This window comes from Amyelois transitella, chromosome 13 (assembly GCF_032362555.1).
Source record: "Amyelois transitella isolate CPQ chromosome 13, ilAmyTran1.1, whole genome shotgun sequence".
NCBI lineage: Eukaryota > Metazoa > Arthropoda > Insecta > Lepidoptera > Pyralidae > Amyelois > Amyelois transitella.
Genome location: NC_083516.1, coordinates 7142066 through 7150454, shown reverse-complemented (window position 1 = coordinate 7150454; position 8389 = coordinate 7142066). Strand labels below are relative to the sequence as shown.

The following is an 8389-nucleotide window of genomic DNA, read 5'->3' as shown; positions in this document are numbered from 1 at the left end:
TTTTATAGGCAATAAATGAAATAACAAACTTATTGACATTGTTTTATTTAACTGCCACAAGCTGCTAACTTCTACAATTGGTCTTAATATTTTTCTATTACAAAAGAAAGAATCAGTTAAAAATTAACATTATAATAAAGCTGACAATACTTAATTTTAAGTATTGAGTATAAAGAAATATATAAACAAGCGACAAATTAATACTCATAGGCTGTTTAGCTTTAAGTGGTAGCAAGTTGAACACTTAATTGTTTTTTACTATATACCAGTGTGCTTACATAATTACGCGGCTATTATTATCTACGGTTAATTGTAAGTGAAAACTTTTAACCTGCCACACACATTAGTATAATATAATATATATAGCAAGGTGTATTACTCTTTCCCATACACAACTATAATATATACTAAACCTATAATTTATTATGGCAAAGCAAAACATATTTTTGACGTTCGCAATATGTTCAGATAATAATTGGAGAACATTCAATAAAGCAAAATATATATTATAACATCATCTTTTTGGTATGCATAATATATATTTTATAATAAGTAAAGATTGGAATAGGTAGATTGAATTGGGGTCAATGAACTGAAATATTAATATGGACATGCGTCCGTCCGTGATTGCGGGATTTGTAAATTATTAAGGTTTTTTCCGGAATTTTTACATGTGGGATGAAGAATATATTAGTGGTAGCTGTTTTCCCCCGACTTCGTTCACGTAAATAGTAGTCCTATGTTAACCGAGGACAATGTAGTTTACTGTAAGTACTGAAATGGAATCCCGGAAAAGAGGCTTATGCATATTATGCTTTCTATGGTAAGTCATGATGCAAGTACATAAAATCAATGTACCTATTCCGATCTCTGATAATAAGACTGTAAATTTATATTATCTTTATGTGTGACAGGTTTGATACACTGCCGATCAAGGAATATAACTTCACATTTGTGTTATTTAGTCACTTGTTTAGCTTAAAATACACAATGTAAAATTGAGCATTTCTGTTATTTCTTATAAGTAATACATACTTCAAAAATCTAGGCATTTTTATACCTTTAAAAAAACTATTCTCATGAATATTTTAGCTTCAAAAATGCCTTGAACTGCTCATCAAATTTAGTCTCATATGTCCATGGCATTAAATCAGGGTACATACTGATTCGCGTTAACACCTCTCTATCAAAATTTTGAGGTAAAACAGTTCTAACTTTTTTGTTCAGACATCCAGTTGCATGGATGTAATAGTTTACAATGAGAGAGTAAATGAAGTTCACATATTTGAAATCCAGATTGTCAGTGGTACTGGGTGTGTTGGGATTATTGGACCTTATTTCTTGGAGATATCCTGGAGTTATAATAGGTACTATGAAGTCCGCCTGAAAAATAAATATTAACAGAGTGGTTAAAAAAGATCAGTAAGTTTGCTTTAAAGCGGAAGTTTATTTAGAATTAAAAGAATTGTCAACTGTCAGTTTAAAATTTAGGGATATGTGAAAATAGTATCACATTAATACTGACATCAACTTATTTGCATAAAGAATTAGATCAAGTGCTCAGAATCATTATATTTATGTTTACCTTCTCAAAGTACTCCCTTATAAATTTTTCAGGATTTTGATACACTTCTTCTTTCTTGTCATTCAGTGTTATAACTGCCACTTCATCAAAATCAGTCCAATTTTCAACATACTCCTGAATGTTAAGAGCAGTTGGAAATCCATCTTCAGTAAAAGTTAAAAATAGAATTGGCTTTTCATTTTTAAATTCTTCATTGGTAGTTTCAATTTTAGGTTTTGGAAAATGAGGCTTATTTCTGTCATTCTTTGCAACAACAAAATTCTTGTTGAAAACAGGAGGCAGATCATCTGAGACATTTTTTAAAGAAATTATCTCAATTTGTCCATCTGTACTCTTACTGTTGCTATGATATCCACTATCATCTTTGTTGTTGAAACAATGTGACAAATTACATAGAGGATCTTCCAAAGCTTTAAGGATATCATATCTTTTCAATTTGACAAATGCATCTACAATTTTATCTAATGTAGCCTTTTCATTCAGTCTATAAAGTTTTAATATTACGTCCACAGGCTCTTCTTGAACTGAATTCATTATGTACTGAAAACAAAATGAAAATTAATATTGTCAAGTTTACAGGTAAGGTCTGTCTAATTGGAATATATTTAACATATTTTAAGAAATTTATTCACACTGCTATTATCTATGGTTGACATGTTACACACTTTATTTGCCGAGTAAACATTCAATCTAATGCCAATCTAAGGTCTGCCGCGCCGATGGATGCATGGCTAGGGGCGAGCCTAGTCTCGAGCGTGCCACTTCCGCCATGGGGTTGGGCGACCCCCAGGTAATGGCTAGCCTTACCCTGGCATGCGGGGCTCTGCTGGGGCGGACAAAATTGTTCCCTTGCGTCTCGTGGGAATCGCATGGATGCAAATTTTTTGAAAGAGCACCTAAATGGCGGCGATGGTGTCCGCACCCCATCACGTCTCGTTCCCGGCGGGAGCGGTATGCGGTCTGCTGAAAGCCGCTTTGCGACGATGAATGTAAGAGGAGGAATGAAAGATAAGATTGAGGAAGTATGCCAAATGATGGATGAAAGACGTTTGGATGTGTTGTGCGTGAATGAAACGAAGCGGAAAGGATGCGACGCGACGCAGCACGGCCCTTACACGGCGTATTGGTCTGGAATTTCCAGTACCAGCCGAGGCTGTCAAGGGGTCGGTCTAATTCTTTCTGCACGAATGGCTGAGTGCGTAAATGAGTATGAGTGTGTCAGCCCTCGTCTTCTATGGATTAGGCTGAAAGTTGGAATCACTCGGATCTTCGTTCTAGGTGTTTATGCACCTTGGGATGTGGGTTCGAGGGGTACAACATCAGCAAAAAGCGAAAACGAGGAGTTCTGGAATAGTGTAAGAGAAGTATTGAAAGTTACCAAGCCAAATGAGAAGATTATTATGTTAGGTGATTTTAATGGATGGGTGGGTGTAAAGCGTGATGGATATGAAAAGGTGCTTGGTGCGTTTGGTGACGAAAAGGTGAATGATAATGGAAGAAGTGTATTAGAAATTTGTCTAGAGTGGGATCTTTTTGTGTCGAACTCAATGTTTCAACATAAAGAGATCCACACCTACACAAGAGTGGAAGGTATTTTAAAAAGTATGATAGACTTTGTGATTGTAGATGAAAGATTGAAGAACAAAGTGCTGGATACCCGTGCATATCGCGGTGCTGGCATTGACTCGGACCATTTACTGGTGATATCCCGGATAAGGGGTATCTTCAATCGCTGGCGGCACAGGGTAAGGGAGCAAACCAGCGCTTTGGAAAGAGTAAAAGTAGAAAATTTGCAAGATATGGATGTAGGTAAGAAGTATATTAATAGACTGAAGGATGAATTTGAAGATTTAGAGGAAATGAGCGATATTGAAGATGGATGGAAGGAATTTAAAGAAAGAATTGTGAAAGTAGCTGTTGAAGTGTGTGGTGTAAGTAGAAGAAGGAAAGGAAAAAATCACAAAAATGCGTGGATGAGTAAAGATGTGCAAGAACTTGTGCGATTAAAGAAGAAAGCATGGCTGGATTTGTTAGCAGCAAAAGCTAACTTAAGAATGCAAGAGGTTATAGATGAAGATGTGAATGAAGCACGTAAGGAATATAAGAAAATGAAAGATTTGGTTAAGAAAGCTGTGATTAGAAAGAAAGAAGAGTATAAAGAGGATTTTGATAAAAGGCTATCAGAAGACTTTCAGTCAAATCTGAAAGTATTCTGGAAATCCGTAAGGTCAGCCCGAGGAAATACTATAACCAGAGAGCTGACTAGGATCAGATGCCAGGATGGTAGCGTTGTAAAAGGAGAATGTGTACTAAAGATATGGAAGGACTATTTTGAAAGTTTATTTGAAAAAAAGGAAGGAAATAAGAAAGATTTCTGCTATAGCGAAGAAAAAGAGAATGAGATGGAAGGCGATGTTGAAATGTTCGAAATTGTGGAAGCACTTAAGAGTATGAAAGCGGGAAAGGCTGCTGGGTGTGATAGAGTGTCGGTCGAGATGCTTAAAGCAGGAAAAGGCGTAGTAGCTAGTCAGTTGTACTGCCTTTTCAATTTGTGTTGGAGAAGCGGCCGAGTACCAAAAGATTGGTGTAAGGCTGTTATCGTGCCACTTTACAAAGGAAAAGGGTCACAGCTGGACTGCAAAAATTATCGTGGTATAAGCCTGCTTAGCGTCGTCGGCAAATTGTATGCTAAGGTATTGATTAATAGAGTCAGGAATGAAACTGATGACAAAATATGGGATGCTCAAGCGGGATTTCGAAAGGGAATGGGATGTACTGATCAGGTCTTTTCCTTGCGGTGCATAGCCGAAAAGTTTTTGGCCAAGAGTCAAAAAGTCTATTGCACATTCGTAGATCTGGAAAAGGCCTATGACAGAGTTGAGAGGAATGAATTGTGGTCAGCACTTTCTATGCATGGGGTGAGCAGTCTCTTAATACGAGCACTGAAATCCTTATATGAGGATTCGAGTGCTTGTGTCAGGATAAACGGAGCGCACACTGAGTGGTTTAAGATTGAGAAAGGCGTTAGGCAAGGATGTGTTGCGTCACCGTGGCTGTTCAACCTATTTATGGATAGCTGTTTGACAGATTTGAAAGAGTCTAAAAGTGGATTAAGGATGAATGAGTTACTCGTCAAATGTCTGCTCTATGCCGACGATCAGGTTATACTGGCGTCATCAGCGGAGGAGTTACAGGAGATGGTAAACTGTATGCATGAAGCTTTAAAAGAGAAAGGAATGAAAGTGAACGTAAGTAAAACTAAAACACTGGTTTTTGAAATGGAGAAAGAAATGACAGCATGTAATATTTTGATTGGAGGAGAAAAAGTGGAGCAAGTGAAAGAGTTTGTATATCTAGGATCAAAGTTTACATCAGATGGCAAGTATGATAGTGATATTGAAAGGAGAGTGAACGCGGGGAACATGGTGAATGGAGCTTTGCATGCCTTTATGAGCAGTCAGAAACTATCCAAAAAGGCTCGACTGGCTGTGCACAGGGGCGTGTTGGTCCCGACATTAATGTATGGGAGTGAAAGTTGGGTATGGCAAAAGAAGCATGAAAGCAGAATAAATGCAGTGGAAATGAGAGCGTTAAGGAGTATGATGGGTGTGAAATTGAGTGACAGGATAAGGAACAGCGTGATAAGGGAATGTTGTGATGTGAAAGAAGATGTAGTTACAGGAATAGAAAAGGGTATGTTAAGATGGTTCGGTCATGTGGAGAGGATGAATGAAAGCAGGTTGACTAAGCAGATATACAAGGAGAGTGTGGAGGGAAAGGTCGGAGTGGGAAGACCTAGACGAACGTATCTTGATCAAATTAAGGACGTCCTGGTAAAGGGTCAGGTCAAAAGTACCCGAAACCGCCGAGCTTGTATGAAGAGAGTTATGAATGTGGACGAAGCGAAAGAAGTATGCAGAGATCGTGGCAAGTGGAAAGAGGTAGTCTCTGCCTACCCCTCCGGGAAAGAGGCGTGATTTTATGTATGTATGTATGTATGGTTTTATAGGAGGACAGAAAAGGCGTTCAGCACCCTTGAATAATATTTGTACTCAAGTTATACTGTACTTATATAAAAGGGTTATATGTATTTCAGGGATAAGGATTTGATAGGAATGTACGACGGAATAATCACACACGAAATAATCAATAACTAACTTAAAAAATATACATGATAACAAAGAAAATCCAAGTATTAGGTAGGTAGTCTCTGCCTACCCCTCCGGGAAAGAGGCGTGATTTTATGTATGTATGTATGTATGTAAACATTCTCAGATTAGTTTTTAGATGTTAAATAAATAAAAACTAACTTTCATCACATGTATTACAAGCATTTCTGTTCATATAACTTCATTCAAAATATAAGGTCAATTCTTAAAAAAAAAAACTTACATCCAAGTCCTCTTGTTTTATTCCTAAAGAAATTCCAAGATCTCTCCAACCATTTGGAGTGCCTCCCACTTTTTTCACTAATGTTTTCCAGACCTCGTAGCATACTGACCCCGTTTTTGTTTTCGGATTTCGATAATATAGGACACTTGTATGTAAATTGGATACTTTTTTGCTCAAAGAATGAAGTCCAGTTATCTCTCTATTTCTTTCTTCTTTTAGGCTTTCCTCTAGGGCCAGAGTGTCAATACTAAGAGTGTCCGCATTTTCGTAATTCAAGAAATCCCTATAACAAAAAAAGATTAAGTAATCTATTCCGTATTCTGAAGCTGCCTTGAATCTGCCAATAAAGTTATATCTTACATTTTTATTAGTTAAGTGTATCACTAATGTTATAAGACAGATAATTTTCAGCACACCATACTAAAATAAATATTTTAATTTCAGTTAGAACAAAAAAAATAATATTTCACAAAAATATAAGGAAAAAAATGTACAAAACTAAAACCTAACCAAACGACATTTCGTTTCGCAAGACCAACAGACAGCCGATAGGGTATGAATGACGTTTAGTTTAGTTGACATTGACATCTAAAAGAATTTTTAGCTGTAGCTTATAATGTAGATAGAAATAATTGAAGGCTTGGCCAGCGCATATTTAGGTATTAATATTTTTTTTTATTAATGTATGGATGGATATGTATAAAAAGTAAGTAGCTGAAAATATTATTATTTAAATCTTTTACGTAGCTTCTTTCTTAACACTTGGGTTTAAAAAGTCCGACTTTTCACCAGTAAAATTTTTTTTACCGTAGCCGCAAGGCAAAGTATGCCAAGATCTTCGCTTGTTAGTTTCATGTGTTTTAAAAAATGGTGCTCAGGTGGTGACGTAAAAATTTGGCGGTAAAACTAATGAAAATAAAACTGTGTAAATAGGTATTTGTTTTTAATGTCAGTTTTCATTTGTCACAGATAATTATATTATATCATAAACGAGATGGAAACCAATCTGTTAGTACCTATAACTTAATTTTATGATTCCTCTTTTTCCAATTAACTGATAACCAAATAGGTACCTACGATATAAATATCGACTTGCGTAATAATTTACATACCTATCTAAACACTTTATAGTTAAGCACGTCTTATACCTTACGGGGTCGATAGAGTCAAATGACTCAAAGGCCACGTTGAGTTGGATGATTCAAATGATGAAATAAGACTCAGATACTGTTATGTTGCTAATAGATCGTCTTCTTGAATCTCAAGTTAGTACCTAATTTAAGTAAGTCGAATTGGTAATTTTGTAAATAGGCAAATAGGTATGTACCTACAATGTTGTACCTAGATAGACCTACCAACTAAAACGAATGCTCATTATAATAAACATTCCTTTTTACCTCCTTCGTTTACAGTGCCGGTTTTACGGACATTCTAGGTGAAGAAATACCCGATTCTCAACCTATGTCGCTTTCTTCTATTTCTGATCATAACATCCAACGAACACAGGAATATACTGTACCACGCATGATAAATCCAATCAATAGACCTTCAAAATATACAGGGCAGCATGGAGAGTTTCGAAGTATTGAAGAGATAGGCAAGTTTTTCTTTTCAGTTGCGTTGTAGGTAGTGGCAAGTATAAAGGCACACTGTCGACCAAGAAAAAAAGACATTTGTTTACCACACGGGATGAGTAGATACGTGCTGCCAAATTTCATGGTAGTCCTATAATACATACCTACTGCTCATCACCATGGTAGGTATGTAGGTATAAACCTAAGTAACTATACGCCCACATCTCACTTTAGTAGGTACGCTGCACTTTGTACTTACGCGACTTTTGTATCACATTACGCTTATAGGTCTCTACCTACATACCTACATATTTAATAGAGCGAGAAGTTCACTACCTGAAGGATCACCAACGACGATCTACTTGCTTATCTTAGATATTCGGTGTATTATTATTTTCAGATCCTAAATACAGAGGAATTTTCACGTATCCATTCTTTAATTTAGTGCAGTCAAGGGTGATAGAAGACGCCTTATATTCAGGTTAGTTTTTTACAATACTTTTATAAGGCTGCAGTTACAAACGTGAAAGTTTGTACGCAACTTATGACAGGCTTGATTTAAACTTTGCAGTACGTACTTAAACCTTTAAGATAAGTGTAGACTACGCCCATTAAAATGGCCGCGTAAAATGCAAAGTCATGTTAGTTTCTGGTCCCGTGGAAATTGAAAAAACTCTCTTAGTTCTTACTTCAACCCTAAGACACATCCTTTATGCGTACGTGTATGCAATGTAGTGGTAAGACATGTAGATTTCAATCACTTTTGCAATCTTATCTCAAGACTCAGCGGTTTGGGCTGGGAGTTGTTATGTCAATCAGTCAGTGTTTTAGATTTTAG

The 8389-nt window shown here is 36.4% G+C and overlaps 2 protein-coding genes across 2 annotated transcripts in view; one reads left to right on the top strand and one right to left on the bottom strand.

Moving 5' to 3' along the window:
* Positions 1–29: 29 nt before the first annotated feature.
* On the bottom strand, positions 30–6521 carry LOC106129264 (uncharacterized). The gene is made up of 4 exons (XM_060947169.1): positions 6338–6521; positions 5978–6260; positions 1586–2125; positions 30–1383 (listed from the first exon to the last, which is right to left on the bottom strand). Coding segments are annotated over exons 1-4 (1131 nt in total). The 5' UTR covers positions 6340–6521; the 3' UTR covers positions 30–1077.
* Positions 6522–6971: 450 nt separating this feature from the next.
* LOC106129235 (uncharacterized) overlaps positions 6972–8389 on the top strand; it is a 40381-nt gene continuing 38963 nt past the window's right edge. Inside the window, exons 1-3 of the mRNA XM_060947409.1 lie at positions 6972–6985; positions 7390–7574; positions 7952–8032. Of these exons, the coding sequence (XP_060803392.1) occupies positions 6972–6985; positions 7390–7574; positions 7952–8032 (280 nt within the window). The remainder of the gene's footprint in view (positions 6986–7389; positions 7575–7951; positions 8033–8389) is intronic.